The 21,423-nt window shown below is 38.0% G+C and overlaps 1 protein-coding gene across 9 annotated transcripts in view; it reads right to left on the bottom strand.

Moving 5' to 3' along the window:
• The window catches only part of PEX5L (peroxisomal biogenesis factor 5 like), a 227,073-nt gene extending 211,948 nt beyond the window's left edge, over positions 1-15,125 (bottom strand). For 4 of the 9 annotated variants that reach the window (XM_065876134.1, XM_065876129.1, XM_065876130.1 and 1 more), the window contains exons 1-2: positions 14,263-14,355; positions 12,706-12,777 (exon numbers count right to left, since the gene is read on the bottom strand). In XM_065876134.1, the coding sequence (XP_065732206.1) occupies positions 12,706-12,777; positions 14,263-14,355 (165 nt within the window). Of the gene's footprint in view, positions 1-12,705; positions 12,778-14,262; positions 14,423-15,105 lie in introns of those variants that run through there. The other 5 variants (XM_065876136.1, XM_065876138.1, XM_065876135.1 and 2 more) reach the window with 3 other exon arrangements.
• Between the last annotated feature and the right edge of the window lie 6,298 nt (positions 15,126-21,423).

Below are 21,423 nucleotides of genomic sequence, written 5' to 3' on the forward strand. Positions count from 1 at the left end.
AGCATATAGTAAATGCTATATAATTGTGTGTTGTTATTAACCTTTTAATAAAAGTGGTTTAAGATTAGAAGGGCTTAAGACAAAGATTACCTTAATAAGTTTTACCTCTTAGTCTCCATCAACTGTACTTTCTTTAGGAAACAACCTGGGTCATAGGATTGATTACTGTGTAGGTTCACTTTAATGAATGAAACTGGGAGGGAATATTTGCAAGGTTAGGAACAGTGAAATTAAGGACTTAAGATGCTTAATTTGTCTTAACTCCTTTTCTTTTGTAGTCCTTGGAAATAAAAGTTTAATATCTTTACCAAAATAATAACTGATCTTTTCTTGACACCCCAAATTTGAAAAATCTAAAACAGTGCTCCTCAAGCCACAGTGAGGATCGGAATTCCCTGGAAGCTTGTTGAAACTAATTCCTGGACCCCAACCTTACGGACTCTGATTCAGTCTGGGATTCAGAGTATGAATTTCTAACAAAATGCAGGTGATGCTGATGCTGCTGGTCCATGGACCTCTCTTTGAACATCCAGGCTCTAAAAAACATATTTGGTCATTGTTCCCCAAAACCATGTCTTGTCCTGGGAATACGCTGAAAACTAGGAAGACTCTGTAATTCTTTCAGGACCATGACTAGGGAAATGATACACATCTTAGAGGCCTGAGGGTCCTAAGTACTCCCTGAAGTCCTCAGTCCCAAATCTGGTGCAGCACCTGCACCATAACTGCCTATTGACCGAAGCCCCACGCTGTACTGTTGGCTTCTTAAAGGCCATGCCTATGTTTATGTCATTTCTGTGTCCCAGCACCTGGCAAATACCTAGCGAGAAATAGGCTGTTAAGAAGTTTTTGTAAAGTAAATGAATGAAGTAGGAAGTTAGATCATTTCCATCAAAATAATGCTATTTTTTTTTTCAAAAGCAGCATCCCATGTATCTTTGGAAGTTAAGTTACCTCATAATTAGGAGGAAGACAATTTAATTTTGCTCACGTAGTCTATCTTAGAACCAGTTTTTAAACATATGATTCCCTGCTTGGTTGTCCCTCCTGAATACTGACAGCTAAATGTTGCCGGCGTCCCTGAACTGGTTCTGCTGGGTTCTCCACTGCTCTCCCTCCTGTATCACATGAGAGGAAGCGTCTTGGGAACAGGGCAGAATCAAGTCCCAGTTTTTTTTTTTTTAGAACAACAAAAGGTGTAAACGTGCTAAATGTAACTAAATATTTCCCCCACAACCAAACCCCAGAAGACACAAAGCAAAATTGTTTACATACCAAACTTCTATAAACAATAGGTTCTCAGATATTTCTGTTTTCCCATTTGCTCCTTATCCTTTTTAGGAATAGGCTTCACTTTTGTTTTCTTTTTTACACTTCTCACTCCCCCCGACCCCACATCTATGGGGTTTAGGAAGTCTGTCTGCAGAGCCAAGAGGGGTTTGTTCATTCTCTTTCTCCTCTCCTAGCATTTGGATTCTCAAAGGCGAAAGTCTCTAGCAGAACCATGAGAAGCGCTCCTTCCCTCCATCTATATCCTTCCACTCTTAGGGGATATATCAGAAGATTTTGTGATGTGTATCATATATGTATATACATGCACAGGACAAAGGCAAAAAGGGAGGAAGAATGTTACACACTTGGGGTGCTTCAAGTTGTTCAGTATGAATGGGGCATGGAGAAGGATAACAGGGTAGTCAGGGACTGGACCATCCATGGCCTGCAAGCCCAACTGAGGAGTCTGCGTAATATGTGGGAGGCAGCGAGAAGCATCACTTCTCTCTGTGTCTTGAGTGTCTGTCACCTGTAACCCAAGCAGTGTTGGGGTCCATGCATGTCTTGTACGGCTACTGTGGTTCATAAAACCACAACGGAAGGATTTTAAATCAAGTTCCTTGGAGTTTGGATGAAAGGGTAAGATTGCTCATTCATTTAGTGAAAGACAAATTTCTTCCATTTTTTTTTTAAATGCAAAGTTCCTAAGGTTTTATATCTTTAGCTTAAAAGTTTAAGAATAACTAAGCCTGTTTGTGACTTTCAATTTGTTTTACTCTGTACTAAACAACTTGATTTAAAAAATCCATCAGCTGATGCACCATCACTCATTTCTTTTTCAGAAGCTATTCCCATAGTTCACAGAAATTAATGGGTCAATTTTGGGGACACATTTAAAGGTTAAAGATAAAAGCTGAGAGTGTAGGGAGGTGATAACTGGACATCCTTTGACCGGAAGAAAACTACTTCCATGCTTAGTGTTTTTCTACAAGAATTCATTAATTATTCATTAATTATACAAATGAGATAATTTAGTTAGAAAAGAGTGATGAATGAACATTTCTTTCTATTCAGAACCTCTAGCACAAAGCCGAGATGGTACATTCTCTCACCATTTCTTTAATAAGTCACTTATTCATATATTTCAAGAATGAGATCATTTGGTCAAAAAATACTATGATGAGGAATAAATAACAATTGTATTGGATGATGATTTGTGTGTGCATGTGTTTTTCGTAGATCACAAGATAGGAAGGAAGTGGTACTCACCCTGTCTGGGGGTAGACCATGTGAAAAATTAATGACTAAAAACGGAAATGACAGAATTATAGAGTTGTTTTGAAGAAAGAGAAGGAAGCAATGGAGCATTAAAAAAAAAAAAAGCAGGTTTGCAAGAACTGTGTTTCTGTCAAACCTTATAGATGCAGTGCCAGAATAAGAGACATATTCCAAAGGCGGGGATCAGAGAGTGGGGCTGAGCAGAAAGGAAAAGACATGTACTGCAAAGTCTGGATGGGAGAGAAATAAAAGCACAACCACAGAAGTGACAAGGTCAGGGCAATGGCAGAGCACAGGCATCTAGGTCCAAAGTCAGAAGAGAAGGAAGGGAAGTCTACTCTCTAAACTCTCTCTGCTGCTTAAGTATCAAAAAAAGAAAAAAACATCTGTATGGTCTTTCTGTTCCTTAGTCATTTTTATTTATCAGATTTTGAATTTGTAACATAAATCTTTTCAGTATAAATATTTCCACCCACAACTGTTTTTCGAAGCCCTTATGACAATAGACACTGATGGAATCAGTAACCAGTGAGTCGCAGGCAAGGTTCATTAGACAAAGCGCTGGCAACCCATTCAGAATGGACCGACTAGGCAGCTAGATGCTGAACTGTGGGCCTGGCTCACAATCCCCAAGGCCAATTGAAAGGGAGATGATAAGTTGATCCAGGTGCAGAAGACCTGGGAGATGAGCTGTGGAAAAACCCTCTGCTTCAACATGGAGGAAACACTCTGCTAAGCTCATTAGGGGGGTCTTAGGAGATTCAAATTCCACTTTTAAAACTGGGAAGTTGTCACAAAGTTTGTGAGAACCTCGTTATGAAGTAGGAAGCATCTCATATAAACATCCTTTCATGAAAGCTTATCAGACAAATTTAATAGAGTTAGCTGTGCACTGGAAAGACACACTCCTCTCAAGTGATTTCTCTGGATTGACTGGTGTGCCTAGCTTACCAGCATGAGGGAGTTTGGAAGAAGGGCTAAGGAGCAGTTGAATTTAGGAAGGCAGTTATAGGGATAGATGAATGAAGCCAGGACGAGAGGCTGCAGACCTGAATTCTAATAGTCCCTGTGATATAAAATAACCTAGTGACACAGTCAAGCTACTTCCCTATCTAAGACTCAACTTACTCTGGTTGAAGTAGAGCCAATATAATCAAACTTCCTAGCAGCAGCGCCCTTTCATCACCCAAAGCTTGTCTGCGCACCTGGGGCCAACTTACTCTCTAAGGGGTGATGCCACGTGCATGAACCCCCTCCTCTGTTCAAAGTGGCTGGGAATGGGGTCCACGGAGCACAGTTTTAAAACCACTGGATTAGATTATCTTCTGAAATTCCTTCCAGCTCTAATGTCTACAGTTCTCAGACTGACCAGATGAATCTACTTAAAACAACACCAGCACCAACAAAACAAAACAAATTCCCCAAACACAAAACCAGTAAAAGCACAACAAACCTTCCACAGTGAAAGGGTGAATGGCTTATTTTCAAGTTGTGTTCCAAATGGCTGAGTTTAAGCATTACTGTCCTGGCCTGTTATTTTCATATATCACATCATTTTTACATTCAGCATGTCAGCTCACGTCATTTCAATTTTGCATTTATTTTTCTCAGTGACTAAACATGCTGCCAGCACTTTCCCCCATTAGATTAAAAAAATGGGCTATTTGAAAATTACTTACATCTATATATTTTTCCAGTCTGAAAGTCCAGTTTTTTATGCTGCATCTAATGAACATAGGTTGTACATTAATGTCTTAAAATAAAGATATATAATGGCATTTAAGATATTTGTTGAACTTGAAGTGGTAACTCATGGTCTCTCTTTTTCAGTGGTTACAGTTTTTCACTGAGCCCTGTGGTTTGCATTACTGTTTGCAAAATTGGGGAAGAGGGACTGGTAAAGGAAAGCTGGGTACTTGCTACTCTGCAAGGCGGGTACCTTGTTTACTCTCTGAGTTGCTAAGTTGGTAAGACTAGGAGGTAGTACAAGTCCTGAACAGGAACTATCAACAATACTTTCTCCACTTACAAATATCTGACCTACTCATTTTATCAAATGGGGAATTTTTACATTTTAGGTAACAAGTTCCCTTTTGAGGTACTTGAACCTCTGGGGGACTGAAGACCATCTGACAATTATATCTTTTTATTTATTTATTTATTTAAGTTATTTATTTTTGGCTGTGTTGGGTCTTCGTTGCTGCGCGCGGGCTTTCTCTAGTTGTGGTGAGCGGGGGCTACTCTGTTGCGGTGCGTGGGCTTCTCACTGCGGTGGCTTCTCTTGTTTCGGAGCATGGGCTCTAGATGCGTGGGCTTCAGTAGTTGTGGCTCGGGGGCTTAGTTGCTCTGCAGCATGTGGGATATTCCCGGACCAGGGCTCGAACCCATGTCCTCTGCATTGGCAGGCGGATTCTTAACGACTGTGCCACCAGGGAAGCCCTGACAATTATATCTTAATGTCTATTGTTTTAATCAGATCGACAACCAGGTTAGGTTAGTTTTCAAGGGAGAGGGTGTAAAGCAGGAGAGAAACGGGGAGAGCAGAGGCCCACTCGGGCCCATGTCGGCATCCTACTCTCCTTTGATCTTAGAGTCTCATGAGTGTAACAGGTCACAAACTGGAACCCCAGGGCTGTATACAGAACCACACTATTTTGTTTGACTACACATTGCTATAAAATTTAAAAACTGGTTGTAAACATTTAAAAAGCAGCAGATTAATTGCTTCTCTTGAAAAATTAGTATATGTGGTGATCCTGAGCCCATTTTTCAACAAGATGGCAATTAGCTGGGGCTGGTATGTGCTGCTTCTTCTAGAGGGGCCAGCTTGTGACATTAGCCACTGTCCTCCTCACTCCCTATTTTTCTTACACACAGTCTGTTCCCCTCATTTCTATACTTGGTTGATCCAAGGAGACATTTGTATCTATGATCTCAGAATAGACTTTATTGTTTAGAATTATAACTCAGTCCTGAAGAAATCCAAGGGGATTCTATACCTACTAAATCTAAGGCTTTTACCATCAACTCCCACCACTCACCCACCCCAGTACCTGACATGTATAAAGCACTTATTTCATGCCATGAACTTTGCTAAGCCTTTGTTTACAGCAACTTATTTATCCTAACAACTACTTTATGAAGTAGATAGAATTTTCCTCACTTTATAGCAGAGCAGCCTGAGGCTCAGAGAGGCTGGTTAATTTTCCCAAGGTAATATAGCTACTACACGGCCGTAGCCAGTTTTCATTCCGATTCCTGACTGTGAAAGCCTCCCTCTTAACCACTGTGTAACAACTTTGCTATATTCACAATGGCCAACACGAGCAGTGGCAGAGGAGCCAGGAGCCCCGAAAGGGCACCAGACTAGAGTAACTGACAGTATCTTACAGAAGGCATGCAAACTGCTTACTAGGAAAACAGTGGGAATAAGCAAAGTGAAAATGTGACGCAACAACCAACTCAACGTTCAGGAAGTGTGAGCTGCTGATGGAAAGAGCATGAGACAAAATAGCAGTGGTCCCGGATTCTAGACTTGGTTCTGACCAAAGAAGGCTGAGCTGGACACAAGGCTCTTCAGAGGCGCATCCCCATTTGAACCTCACAACAGACATCTGAGCCAGATGGTATTATTCCACTTTACAGATGAAGAAACAGAAACTCAGAGAACTTAAATTGCTCACTCCAAGATCTTCCGCTTAGTAAGCGGCATAGCCAAGACTAGAAACTAGGACGATGGCCTCCTCCTTCATTCATTTCAGGTGTCTCCTGCCTGTCCCTGTGTCACTCTATAAAGAGCGACCCTCTACATTTTTTTGCCTTCTATCTTCAGATCTCAGTAATGTGTCAGAAGACTCTGAAATTAAGATATTAGGTCTGCCCTTTCTGTTTTTCCTAGAGTCAGAGGTGATGCCTAGGGGTATCAGTATACTAAATTGAAATGCATCAATTCAAAAAACCAAAAAAACCTCTCAGCATTGTGAGTTTACAAGGAAAAATAAAGTAAGATATTTTGCATTACTGTGATTTCCACCCCTCACCCCCTTCTCAATTACCAGTAGCTCAGAACTATTTTCATATTACTTGACACAAATAGGTAATATTTAGGAATAAAAGATGGGTAAAAATGCCTTTATCCCAGTAATTTTTCTATTTAACCTTGTGCAAAACTTTCCCCTTGCTTTGTACATTTATTGATGATAAATAGCTTTGCTGACAAGATGGCACTGATTGGACTACAGTAGTGAATCTTTGTTTACTCCAATGCTGATTTCAGATAGATAGCAAATTTGAAAAGCTTCGGCCTCTCTCATCACACCTAAATGTGGCTTATTTTCATTGAACCATTTCTCATCTATCAATCTTTCCGAGGAAAATGCTAATGAGCCTATGTCTGCTGTGAGCATAATGGGGGCAACCACAATGGCATAATGTGCTTGGTCCTTCCAGAGTCTCACAGTATCCTGCTTCAGAATCTCCAGGCTGCCCAGCTTGTTTCTTTTCTGCAAGTCTAAAGGGGGTTTCTGTTCTTGGTCACCAACATGGGGTTCCAAGAAGGTACCCAGGGAGAGTGTTATACATGACGCCAAGAGACAGGGTCTCATGCTTTATAAGCCTTCTCAGAGGTAAATGGGATATGACTTCTATTTAAATTAAGTCACCATATTGATATGGCAAAAAAAGCACTGGCCAGATGGTGCTGAGTACAACAAGGCAGTGATACATATCACCCCCATTCCTTTTACTATTTATGAGTCCGAGAATCAGGTCAGCTGCTTAGATGGTGGTATGACCACACTAACTGTTAGCAGAAGGAAGCTCAGTATCTTTTCCTGTTAATCTGTTTTTCTCATTCTTCCATTTTTCTTTTACGTTGGCCTATATTTTCCTCTTTAGGATGCATTCCCACAATGACCACTAGGATAAAATTATAATCCTACTCAAATGCTTATGTGCTACTGGAAACACAAGGGGGTGGCGATACTTTGTCTCTTCTTTTTCTTTAGAGAAAAATCACAGAAATTCTAGTTTCCATCGCTTTCTGCTCGGGCTTCTCCTACAAATGTAAAAGGAGACTCTCACAAGCGTTTTGGGCTAAGAAAGGTATGTGTTGTCTCACCCCATGGTGCTTCTCATGTCTGGTCAAGGTCCTCTTGGAGGAGGCTGTGTAGGGATGGGAAGGGTGAGTGGATGGCAACAACCACCCTTCAGCTCTAATTTTGTGCACATTTGTTTTGAAGGACTTTTCTCTCCTAATAAGTTATAGGGGCCAAGAGGGAAGTAAACTGTTAAGGAGTGTTTGTGGAAAAGATTATCCCTGTGAGGGTTCAATAAATAAATACTGGCCAATTATGATACTTCCTAGTAGATGGTTATTTTATATAATTAGAGCACTGAAGCAAAACAGCCTCTTAATGCCCACCTATGGGATGACCAGTCATGGGCGACCGCAGAGAGCTATATAGGATGATAGATGGTGTACTGGATTGCACATGGGGAGGGAAGGCTGGCTTCCAGTCCTCTCTGTGTACCTAAGCAGGGACTCGGGGGAAACTCGATTCACTTTTCTAGATCTCAATGTTCCTGTCTGCTGAATTGGGATTGTGTGGTGGTGTTATGGACTGAATGTTTGTGTCCCCTCCAAATTCATATATTGAAGCCCTAACCCTTAATGTGTCTGTATTTGGAGACAGACCTGCAAGGAGGTGATAATGGTTAAATGATGCCTCAAGAATGGGGCCCTAAAAAGAGGAAGACACACCAGAGCTCTCTCTCTCTTTCTCTCTCTGCCATATGAGGATGTGAGGATAAAGTGAGAAGTTGGTTACCTACAAGTCATGAAGAGAGCCTTCGCCAGAAACCAACCATGCCAGCCTGTTTATCTTGGACTTTCTAGCCGCCAGAGCTGTGAGAAAGAAATCTGTGTTGTTTAAGCCACCCAGTCTATGATATTTTGTATGGCAGGCCAAGCAGACTAATAGGTGGTGATGACTAGCTACTTAAAATGACATAATGGTTATAAATTCATCTTCTTAGATAAACTCTAAGAGCTGGGAAGAGAAGAGTAGTCTTTTACAAATAAGGAAACACCTCAAATCACAAGACTACCACAAGAACACAAGGCTACTAAGTGGAATTCAGTCAGATGCAAACCTGTTTCTTTAAGGCACCTTTAGTTGTAAATGTCCGTGATTTTCTTGTTTTCAGCATCATTATACTGGATGTCTATGAATTCTAGCTTTTAGGTTTCCAGGTAATGCCCAGTTGAAGATGTCAAATTTATCACAGGTCATACGTATGCTTTTTCTCTTTAGAACTGCAAGAGTTGTTTCCTTTGACCCGGCCATTCTCAAAGTATGGTCTGGGACAAGCAGTGGGAACTGAGGACTTAGAAATCCAAATTCTTGGGCCCTACCTCTCGACCTGCAGAATCAGAAACTCTGGGGGTGGGTGGGGCCCAGCAATCTGTGTTCTCAGAAGCCCTCTAGAGGATTCTGAGGCTGCTAAAACTTGAGAACCATGGCTCTGATCCATATACACTTGTTCCCTTTGTCAGGGGTTGACATTTGACATTTCCCCACCTTATTGCACTGAAAGATATGCAGCTGCAACTCTGAGTCCTACAGTCAACTAAATCTATGACATACTGTGAAAACTATTTTGAAAAATGCTTGAACCTACAAGTGTATCCCCTTTATAGTGATAATATTCTATAATTTTGTGTCAGCCTTGGTTACCTCCTTTAAGTCTGCTTGGAATTTGAAAACATTTTAGAAAAAAAGCTATCTTGGTGAACATATCACAAACCTTGAGTTAAACTGACTCTATTCTAATTAAAAATAGTAATTTAAAATAGAATTAATTTATAATTTATTCAAAGTGGCTAATGTTTTTAATCACTTACTCAAGGTACTTGACCATCTACTCCCCCACTCCCACCCCTGATATCTCAGCAACTTCACAGAAAATTCATTTGTACATGAAATCTATTCCTAAACAAGACACACCCCCTTCCAGTCAGGAAAGAATATTTTAATAAATAATAAGAATAATCCAAAATCCATATTTAAAATTTTTTAAAAATATGTATTTATTCTAGAAAGCCAAATACAGAACTAATTTTATATATTCTATTATAATTATATGTATATAATAACTGTATATATGTCTATTATATATGTTATATAATTATACACATAATGAAATAGCTATATATATTTATATCAAATGTCTGGGTTTTAGAGGTATAAAGATTTTTATCTAATGCTTCCTTTGATTACTTTCCTATGCTTGAAATTTGAAAACTCTAGGGATTTTTGGAGAATATGGACTTCAATGCCAATGTGATACATTTATATTTAAATGACTATAGAAGTGTGTGGGTGTGTGATTACATATTATATGGCAGCTCCTATTACTTTAGGACATCAACACTAATCTAAGAATTTTCTGGAATGTTTTCATGTGTATCTCAAATAAATCTTGCCACTAAAATTTCACAAAAAGAGAAGCACAATATTGCCTTTTAGAAGAAAACCTTACACATTTCCAAAATTACTTTTTCTTATGTAGAAATAACACAGAAATCACCTTTAACCCCCTTGAATGTGGGCAGCCAGAGTGAACAAAATCCTCATACTCTGGGCTGCTTCTGCTATTAATTTGCTTACACAAGCAAAATTGTGGGGTTTCTGTGGAAGTACAAGACTGGCAAATCACAGGACTGATAAAATGGCATATAGCTTGCACAGCATTTGTAGAGCGACAGCTTCTGAATGACAGATTAAATGAGCTTAGTAGACTTCTGCCCTTCACAGCACTCCAACTATTTTATTTAAAGCTTTTTGCAATTATATGAAGATTGACTAACAAATTTCTACCATGTTTCTGAAAAGACACAGGAAGACTAAATTGAACATAAAGATTCCTTCCCCCCTGCCAAAATATATATAACAACTGTGAGATGAAGCACTATTAGAAAAAAGTGTTTTACCACATCCACACATAAACACACATACACTTTTAAAGTTGATCTCTTAAACTTAGGAAGAATTTTTTTGTAGTGTTATAAAGACTAATTAGAGTGTTTTCCCAAATATTTTTCTTCGAGATGTCAACGCTGTCATTGTTTCTACCTAGGATTTGTTCATTACATCAACACCAAATAAACCTTCCCCAAAAGGAAGGACTACTCTTACTGCCAACAGCAAACACCAAAGCCAACTCATATTCATAATTACTCATCTTTTGAGACATGTTTTGACATGAATGACTCAGCAAAGCTGGGTCACTGCCAACTGGTGCCAACTGGTCCAACGGCACCGGAGGAAACATGATAACTACAGAGACAACAGTGACTGAGAAACGGAATCCTCCCTCACTAGATCCCGGCAAGAAAAGCGTTATTTTCTGAAGAAGCAGGAAAGTGCATTCTCTTTTTTAAAAGATTGCTAAACAGTTAATAAAATGTGTTTAGGCACAACAATATAAATTTTGTGAAAAGTACCACGAGAATAAAAGAACAATGACTCCCTTTTCTGAATCCCCAAATTCACTTAAAACAAAAAGAAGCTTTAGGAAAAACTAAAGAAAAGAAAGAAAGAAAACAAAAGCAGCTTTGGGGGTAGAATGATAGTAAAGAAGTACAAAAACAGTAGGAATTTAACTTCTACATGATTAAAGAAGAAATAAAAAGTAAAACTTTTAATTTTAATAGAGAAATTTATAGGTATATATGTTCTCATAATATACTCAATTGTATTCTACTAGTTCATTTGCCAGGGAGGTCCAGTCCTTTCATCAGAATGCTAGTCTACAGCACAGGATCTATGGGAGATGGAGATCACACACCCCAAGTAATTAATCTGGCATAGTTAAAATGATAGCTAATAGCCCAGCAGAGCACTCAGGCTCCAGTCCCACTTATCTTATTAACCAAACTGACAATTTGGCGCTGAGTAGAAACATAGGGCCATATCCAACACTCTTCCACCCTGGTTTACTCAGGAGCAGGAGGAGAGTGAAGATAAGGCAAGAAAAACTTTAAGGTAGTTTGAGTGAACCCTGTAGTATGGACATACTCTGCACCTCCTGGGGAGATGCTTTGTTCAGTTTTCCCCAGAAGACCACTTCAGTTACCTTAATTATTCCAGGCCTAATAAGCCAGTTGGTAAGTTAATTGTTTCTGGTTGCTATCTTCTGATGGTCATTTTTCCTTTTTTCAGAAATAGACACAATGGCTCCTTTAATGCAATCACCACGATGCAAAACAGACTGCATGATTGATTAAGAAACTGTCTAAATTCAACTTGGCTTTCTGTAACTTGCTGACTGCCTTCTTTCTAACTTCTTCATCTGCTCAGATTCCTTTGAATTATTTCTCTGTCTCCACCTGAGCTTACATCAGAATCAGAGCCACTTACACATGAAATAGATGTGCAGTTATCTTGTCTCCCTGATAATTAACAAAGACGTTAAGGGCTAATGCCAATTCAGTGGCACGAGCTGGACACCTTCCATTACCTGTCATTGTTTATGGTATATTAAGCAGTTTTCATTTCACCTTATGGGCCCATATGAAATATAAGCTAGATGTTTCTCAAATCACAGGCAGTATTAAAGAATATTAAATAGCTTCTTTTTTTGTTTGTTTTTTAAAAAAGTCTCTAAATTTACTGCAGACAATCTGAGAAAGTAAATTGGGCAATATGTTTAAACTTCTCAGTTCTTTAAAGTCTTATATCCCTGTCCTCTTAACTTATATTTATTGTCTTACACTAATAGTAGCATTTCTCATTTTCAAAATAATTTACTTTCTGGTTCTTATTTAAATATTTTTTTCCAACAAATTATCATTGTACTGATTTCATTTTTCAAGTGGGGCTTTTAATTTCCAAAACTTCTCTTATCTTGCTCTGCTTTATTTTTCATCATTCTTACATACAGGACATACATGTTGACATCATGCAGAAGTCAGTGCATCAGAGGCGTTAGACAGGGAGGCTTAGCTGCTTTCAAAATCTATCTTATTGTGCAGGCCTCAGTTAGATGAGCTAAGCTAATATAGCTTCCAGGGCAGCGCTGAAAGCTCAAAGGGCTTCAGTTGTCAAAAATCTACAACACAACATTAGAAAATGTATGTAAGCATTCACTTACCTGCTTTTGATCAACAATTATTTTCAGGTCTTCATCACTGCTTAGTTTTCCATATCCTTTTTCTTTACTTTTCTTGTGAAAGAATAATTTTAAATGATCATTTAGTTTCTTTCCATTAATAATGTTAATTCCCACTTAATACCTTTTAAAGATAAAAGTCTTTTCTTAGCATTGTTCACTAGTCATAATACATCATTCTTTATGCCAATCTCTCATGGACAACAGAAAATATCTTTATTAAACTGCTGGCTTCTGCTTAGCCTCTCCCACCCAAATTATACTTTTAATCCTTCTCTGAATATTGTTATGCTTCCTTTCTTTCTTCAATTGTATATTTTTAGAAAAGATTCTTTAATAATTCGAGATAAATAAGCAACTCCTTAAAGAGTCCCAGCACATTTTTCTTAAAGACTGAAACTGCATTTAGTGATTATATTATGCTTAAGATTTCAACTATTAAATGTTTTATTTTAACCCTTTATCTATTTTTAAGACTAAGCAAGAATAACACCACTCAGGTAGCGAATCTTCAGATTTTCTGTATTTGCTTATAAATCTGATGAAAACTAACATTGGCAAAACAACTCAGAAATAATTTTAAAAAGATAAGTAAAATAATTTTCAAAATTAGGTAGTTTGAAAAGTTGGTAGGGTACGGACCATTTTAAAAAATGTACTTTATTGGCATTTTCCCCCATCTATCTCCCCCATAGCAAAAGTTCATAACTTCATAAGTTAGAAAAGGACATAGATCATTACAATCATTTTACTGTTGTGTTACAGGAGAAAGATAATACGTCTGAGTCTTTTCTTTTTCTTTCTCCCAGTGCAATGGTTAAACTAAATACCATTTGGAATGACAGTTGCTTCTTCATAATTTCAGAAACATAGTACCTTCATAGAGGACCAGTAAGAAAAAGAAAAGAAAATTCACTACATAATTAGCTGTAATCCAAGGTTATTATTTTTTAAAAAAGCAATTCTTGCTCTCGGTATTAATTATATCAACTAGAATTAAGGGAATTAAAAATATTTCTTATGTTTGTATCTACTGTGCCATATTAGGATCCTCATCTCATTGGGGGAAGAATTACAACCTTCAGCGAACATGACATAAATCTTCTTTATACTGTGGGAAACGATTCTTGTCTGTTTTTTCTCCTATAACATTTCAAAAGCAGATTTCCATATTTCCTCCCCAATAAACATACCTCCTATTTTTGTGGGTTGTTTTTCTGTAATAAAGATATTTTTCTGAATCTTCAAGTATTAGGATGCATAAATAAAATCTGAATTCTCATTCATATATTAATGAGTTTAACCACTTAGAACAGAACAGATGGCCACAGTATTTCTCTCTATTATTATTCTTGTCCTCATTTGAGGTTCCATTTCAGGACTGATGGAAAACACAAAGAACAAGGTTGGTTTTGATCAAGATGGACTTCCTTCCTACCACTTTGCTTTAGTACACTGGTTGCCATAAGATATTGTCCAGAGACCCTCTAATGCAAAACATTAAGAAATGCCTTTCTGAATATTGATCTGTACACTTACCAAGTAGCTCATGTGCATGACCCGACTTCTGGACAAAAGGACATTAAGTAGAGATGGAATGTGGGTCTTTCCATCCATTTCACTGTCAGACATCCCAGAATTCTTTGCACCAGCGGCAGTGGCTTCATTGCCAGAACTTACTAACCAGAGAACCACAGATCTTGCCCAGCAGCAGTATTTATAGTGTACCACAATAATCGAAGTATCCCCAAATCACTGTCTTGACTTTGTAAACATTGTGAAATTTGGGGTTTGCACAAAAAATTATTGAAACTAACATTTCTTCTTTTCTAGCTTATATCCAAGTATATGTTGCCTGACTGCTTTTCTAGTTTAATGCTCAAAAAACCCCTCCATTATTATACACATTTTTATATTTCATCTCACGCATATGGACTACTCAGCTTCTCTGTCATAAAAGCTTTCAATTCTCCCTTTTCAATGTCCTGCCCCAGACTTTCTTGTGATTAGCAAATCACTGCTAATAGATATAACAATGTCGGCATTCACAGAACGTAATTCAAGATCGCCATTTCTGCCAATACCAGATTCCACTTTTCCAGTTTAATCCCAATTCCCTATCTGGTTTATTACTAAATTTTACCAGGAAGAGGCTAGGGAAGGAGATTATATCCCCAACTACTGTTAAGTAGAAGTTGGCATTTTCCAAGAGTGGGGGAGGCTCTGGGCTTGCTCTTAAGCCCCTACTTTCCAAACAGCAGACAACTGTACACAGAGTCAGAAGTCTTCCAGTTTTACTCTAGAGTTAAGCAATATTTTCTAGCTCACCCCATAACCCAGGAGGATTAAGCCTTTTCTAAGCCATAATGGTTATTCGCTCACTTACTGCTTATTTCTAGTGCGAGTATAATCCTCTTTCAAGCACTCAGCTTCCCACTTTGACTGCTTAGATCAGCCAGCCCAGGCCGGGGTCTTCAGCTCTCCTCCCTCCTCCCAGCCGGGAATCCCTGTCTTCTATCTCTGCACTTTGTCAAGCACAAAAAGCAACTCCATAGTTTCTGCGTGGTCTTTCACATTAGCCAAAGGACTGAACTGGAAGGAGAAAGAAAGCTAACCTCCCCACTGTCCAAGCGTGAGGAGGCAGGGCTTCTGTGGGAGGAGAAGCCCGAGGGTAATCACTTCCTGTGCTCCGCCCACCTCCCCTGGCAGCCACTGGGGCTGAGGATTTCAACTGAGGCAGTAAGGTTAGGCCCCTGTCCACCTCAGCCTGAGCATGCTGCTTGTGGAGAGCCGATTTTGTGCACTGCTCCCCTATGTGCTGCTGAGGAGGGAGCGTCAGTGCAGTGGAGCTAAAACAGTGAGGACCTCGAGGTGGGAGAAGTGAGGAAAGGAAGGAAACAGTCATCATTTGCTGAGAATGCCTCCCTCCCTCTGAGAAGCTTTCGGCTCAGGATAAGTGTCCAGTCTCTGAAACTCCAAACACAGTATCTCCCCTCTCCCTCACACATTATGAACCCTTTCTGAGTGACTGGTAGGAAAACTATCTAGTTATTTTTTAGTACTGCCAAATTTTTTAATACCACTGAATCAGAGCTGTTGTTTTCTTAGGAACATCGAGCCTAACTGGTAATCTTTCCTCTCTGTAAATGTTCCACCAGCTCTCCTTGACCCTATCTACCTCCACAAAAGTGAAACAGAAAGCTGGGTTTATTCACTTGAACTAAATAAACCATAAAACTTGGAAACTGTATAGGAAAACCATATATGGCCACAGATATAGAATGTATTATATAAGGAAATTTTGCAAGTAAGTAACAAAACAATAGTAAAATTTGATGGGATACCTGACAAATGAAGTACCCAATGTTCATTTTAGAATAAGAGTTATGAGTTTATGAAAAAGTAAGAGTTTTAACTGAAAGCTACTAGTTGTATATGGGTTGAATTAAGAGGATTCATCATACTCACTAGGAATGGAATATATAAGGGAAGTTTTGAAAAGGAAAAGGAACACATGATTTAATTAATTGTACAAATTAGCCTCAATGACAATTTTTGCCTAACTATAGATGTCAAAATAAAGGTTTGCATATAAAATTACAAAATATATTATTACTATTACTTATTTAATACTACAATATGATAAATAGTAGACCTGAATTTATTTAAGCAAATGTTAATGAAGAATAATAATATACACAAAAGAAGCAAAGACCTTCCTACTCCCTTTGTGGTTGTCAGTATTCAGTTCCTATCTTCTTATTTTTCCTACCTTCAATCCCTTCTTCACGACCACCTTCCTTCCTGCAGCCTGCAGAACTGCTCAGTTTTCCCGGTTCTAAAAGATGACTTCCTCACATCTGCTTTCCCCTAATGACATTCATTTAATCTCTCTTATCTCTTTACCATCAAGCTTGAAAGAGTGGTCCGTGCTCACTAGCCATAGTTCGTTCCTTTCTCTTCACTTCTAAACCAATCACAATCAGGTTGCAATTTACTATAGTTGCATTCTTGACGGTCACCAATGGACTCCTAATTATCAAATTCTCTAGCAGCCCTTTTTAGAACTAACTGTATGAATTAGTCCCAAATGCAACTTATGATTGACTATAGATGTCAAAATAAATGCAAATATTACTTCTTTCAGTGGTCAGGTCTGTATCATGTATTTTCAGAAATGTCTTTGCTGTTATTTACACTGTTACAGCTGTTACATGGTATTGCCACCAGGTGAATAGGATATCAGCGAGAGGGCGGGAGCACAAAGGAGATACTGTGCTAAGAGGATACTTGCTGAGTTTGAGGTGTCTGTGGAAAGTTCATCCAAGTGGAAAGATCCAGTTGGCCGCTTGGTTATATGGATCTATATTTTTAGAAGAGAGATAAGGCAAGACATATGGATTGATGGGGATAATTAAAATTGTAGGAGTGGTCGAACTCATTAAGAAAGAAAATGTAGAGTCAGAAGAGAAGAGGACTAAGGCTGGAGTCGTGGAGAATCATTACATTTAAAGAATGGGCCAAAGAAAAGAACCCAGGGAAGGAGGCAGAATAGGAGTGGCCGTAGGTATAGGAGGAGAACCAGAATGCAGTCCGAGGAAAACGAGTCGTAGATGGTGTCAAATGCGGATGAAAGGTTAAATAAGGAGAACTGCACACTTTCACTGTATTTGGCATTTTGGAAGTCATCAAGGATGTTAGGAACAGAAGAATTAGTGAAGGTGGAACCAAGATTAGAGTAAATTAATGAATATACTGGTGGTAAGGGTGAGAGAGGACTTATTTTCCCTTAGAAAACTTGAATAAAAAGGGAAAGGGGAAAATTTGTTAAGGTGGTAGATCTCATCTTAAGTGTTCTTATGCCACAGCTTAAAAAAAAAGAGCAAGAGAGAAAGAGGAGCAAGAATGCTAGTGAAAAGACAAAAAATACAGAGTGAGAATACTAGGAAAGTTATAGTTTTTCCCCATTTCCTTGTGTAAAGGTATTGAGTATGTTCATAGTTCAAGAAGGAGCAGTACTGAAAGTGAAAATGTAGATACCAGAGGGTGAAGGGGAATAATTCGTGAAGCAAGAAAGTAAGAACAAAGTGTTTTTGGAGAAAAACTGCATGTTTCTCTTTCAAAATTTACAATTTTGTGGTATATATTTACATAAGAAAAATCTAGAAGGATATATACCAAATATTAAAAATCCTTTTCTCTGTGTGATGGAATTATGCATGATTTGTGTGTTCTCTTTATACTTGGCAGTTCTTTTTGGAATAAGAATGAATTTCTTTTATAATAATAATAAGAAAGAAAACAAAATATGATTGCTTGAGAGATCTATACAATTGCCAATAGAAAAGACTCATTTTAAGTCTACTTTGCAGAAAAGCGACTGGGTCAGGGCTTTACCCTTCCTTTAATATGTTTCTGGAGGGATAAATACTAGTTTTTTTTTTCTTTAAATGTAAGTTTCATGGTACAGTTATTGCTTCTGTCCCTTGTGGCCAGTGTGGTAGGACGGCGAAGTGGATGTTTTGTTTATTGTATTTAATATGTCCCTTTCCTCTTCACTCTCTCTTATAATATTAGCTTTCAGTTTTTGATATTTTGGTCCCATGTCCCTTCTTTTTTTAAAAGATCCGCAGTGTCAGCACATCTACCAACACCACTGCTGTGGGAGTCAAAGAAACAATGAAAGGAGAAAACAGAAAACGAGGGAGGAGTTTTTCCCAAAGACTTGAAATAAAAGCTTGAGAGTTTCTCCATTTAGGACATAAGCCTGGACAGACCTTTTAAATAGAAAGTAATCACCTTACCAATTAAAAGAACAATTTGCAGATCTTTTATTTTTCTCATAGATGGAGGAAATCAACCTTCTGAAGGGGAAATTCATTACAGAGAATTATTTGCAGAGGTGCTTATTACACTTGGTATTTTTCAAGAACTATTGTTTTTCTTTTTTAAAGACATTCACAGTTGTGTTCTCCCCCCCACCAACTGTGATGTTATGGAAAAACAAAATAGCCACAGGGTGTAATTATTTAGTTTCGGGCCAGGCTTGAGCAAACATAACATATGGTAATCAAAGTCTGTCCTAAAGGTATATTGCTGGGTGAAAAAAGAAATGTAAGCACAACAAATATGTTGATGCATTTTAAACCATGTTTTAAGTCATATGCATATGACCAGATATTTAGTAATTTTTTGAATTTAAGGCTAAGTGTAATTGGGAAAATAGATATTCCAGTTACTTACTAGTTGAACAATAAAATGGCAGTGATGCACATTATAATTTTCACTATAGCCTTGAAGACCCTCCTTAATGCTGCCTTTCCTATCTTTAGAGTGGCTCTTGGTCTATAAGAAAATAACCTGAAGAGTTTTAAAGCTTCTTAGAATATTTTCTATTTTCCAGGTTTTTCAAAGATGAGAATTCTCCAACATAAATATCCATTAAGGTTGCTCAATCTTATGTCATTGTACGATGACATTTTCTCAAGAACACAAGTTCAGTATTAGGTATGCACCTTCTTACATATCTTTTCCAATATTTTATCATAAGAAATCAAACATACAGCAAAGTTACAAGAATTTTACAGTGAGCATCTGTAAACTTACTACCTAGATTCTACCACTAACATTTTACTATACTTGCTTTTTGCATATCTGTCCATCTATCTGCTGATTTTAAGGCTAAGACTAATTGGGAAAGTATAGTACATATAGTATACACTATTTTTAAAGTATAGTACATATAGTACATACTATCACAGTTCTACAGATTCTTTCCTCCAAGGTTTATTTAATTTAATTTAATTTTAAAACTCAAAAAGCAAAACCATTGGTTTAGTAAGCTTCCAAAATAAGAGCACTAAAAGTTTAGGATGTGTTAACCCTACAGCAAATCATTACTTTCATTTGAAAAGCAAATCAGCGAACTGCACTTCCAGTGCTAGTGATAAGTCCTATCACTAAGATTAGGGAAGAGGATTTCTGATCAAAGGGCTGGGATTTTTATAGCTCTCAGTCAAAAACAAGTGATCAAACAACTCAATTTTCTGAGACGAATACAGGGTGTGATAGGCAGTTCCAGTTGATATTAATCGTCATCCTTAATTTCATATTCTTTGATCATCAGTGTTTTCTGAAAATAACTTCACTTTACTCTGGGCTATGCAGTAAGTATTTACCTCTGGTACATCCAACAAAAGTAGCAAGACTCAGGCGGGGCTAAGATGGCTGATGGCTACTCAGAGGGGTTACATATGCTCTAAGGAATAGTACAGTACTTGGGTGGTTTATTGAGATTAAGTAGGCAGAAAACAAAAATTAAACTTGAAATTTCAGTTATGTCAGATGCAGCAATGTTCCACATTACTTTGAGGACAATAAATACACTCTTCTTAACCCTCCCTAACTTCCAAAACCAAACAAAACCACATTCAAAGAAAAAAACAAACAAAAAATGATGTCCTACTTAACAGGAAAATTCTGAGTCCAATTCTTTCATCTGAAAGGTTCTTGTCTCTACAAAAATCATTTTCTCATCTCCTCTAGACTAGGCTCTTGAAGCTGTAAATGCAGTGGTATATCATGTAATGACTGATATATAAAAATTGTTTCCTGCCTGCTGAAGATGATTGAAAAATGATATATATTTCAGTCTACTAGATTTCTTGGCATTATGTGGTATTGGTGCTATTTCCGCTATTTCCAAGGCAAGGCGAAACTAAAAGCACTCCCATTTGGCAGTTTTACCTGTCATCACTCAAAGAGCAGTGCTGGAGTGCTTGTTGGTGTAAGACAGGTAAGGGGCCTGAGAGAACTGCCATTATTTTGGATCTTCAAATGGTAAATAAACACTACTATCACATAAAAAGTCTCCTTTCCCCCAAAAAACTAATAAGAAGGCAAACTATGTATTCTATATTTTTGCAGCTTGAGAAGAATAAGAAATAATCCTTTAAAACTCAAACTGTTACTTGATGCTCTGCTTCTGATCCTTATTGACATGATTTCTTGTTGTTATATGCGTTGGCCCTACCAGACGGGGGCTAGAAGCGTGTTACGCCAAAATCAAAAACAGTACTTATCACTGGCCTCTCCAGTGGCTCCTTTTCCCTCTCACTGGTGCACTTGGTTGGTGCAGCTGGCATCGCACACCTGCTAATGACTTCTTTATAACCACTGATCTGGACATGATGATTTCATGTCTTTGTGAGAGAAAACAGCAATCTTTTAATTTTAATAAAAAGGAAAGAAAAAACTTGCTGCCTCTATAAGCATTCTGTTTGCCAGGTATATTATGCCTCTATGATGCATAGATGACACTGATGACAGTGCTGGAGAAAAATTTGTCTATGAAATTTTGTTTCTGACAAGAGTCAACCCAAAGTTTGTGCTTCAGCCAGAAAATCTATGCAGAAAGTTAAAGTTGTTTACCATTAAGCTACATCTATGTGACTCATTGACTTGTAACCAGCTTTCTAAAAATTAGAGCTAACATAACATGAGGATATTTTTTTTTTCATATGAATCTACACACAGCCACAGCAGCTTAGAATATATCTTTCCTCTTCCTGAGAGTGATATTCCCTGGAGGTATAGCCCAATACTCTTACCGTTGGGCTCTCCCCTGTGGCCTTGATAACCTCAGGAGTCCTAACTCAACACTACAGTTATCATCATTTCTCCATCAGTCTCCTGATGGCT

The sequence above is a fragment of the Phocoena phocoena genome, chromosome 4 (genome assembly GCF_963924675.1).
Source record: "Phocoena phocoena chromosome 4, mPhoPho1.1, whole genome shotgun sequence".
NCBI classification, from domain to species: domain Eukaryota; kingdom Metazoa; phylum Chordata; class Mammalia; order Artiodactyla; family Phocoenidae; genus Phocoena; species Phocoena phocoena.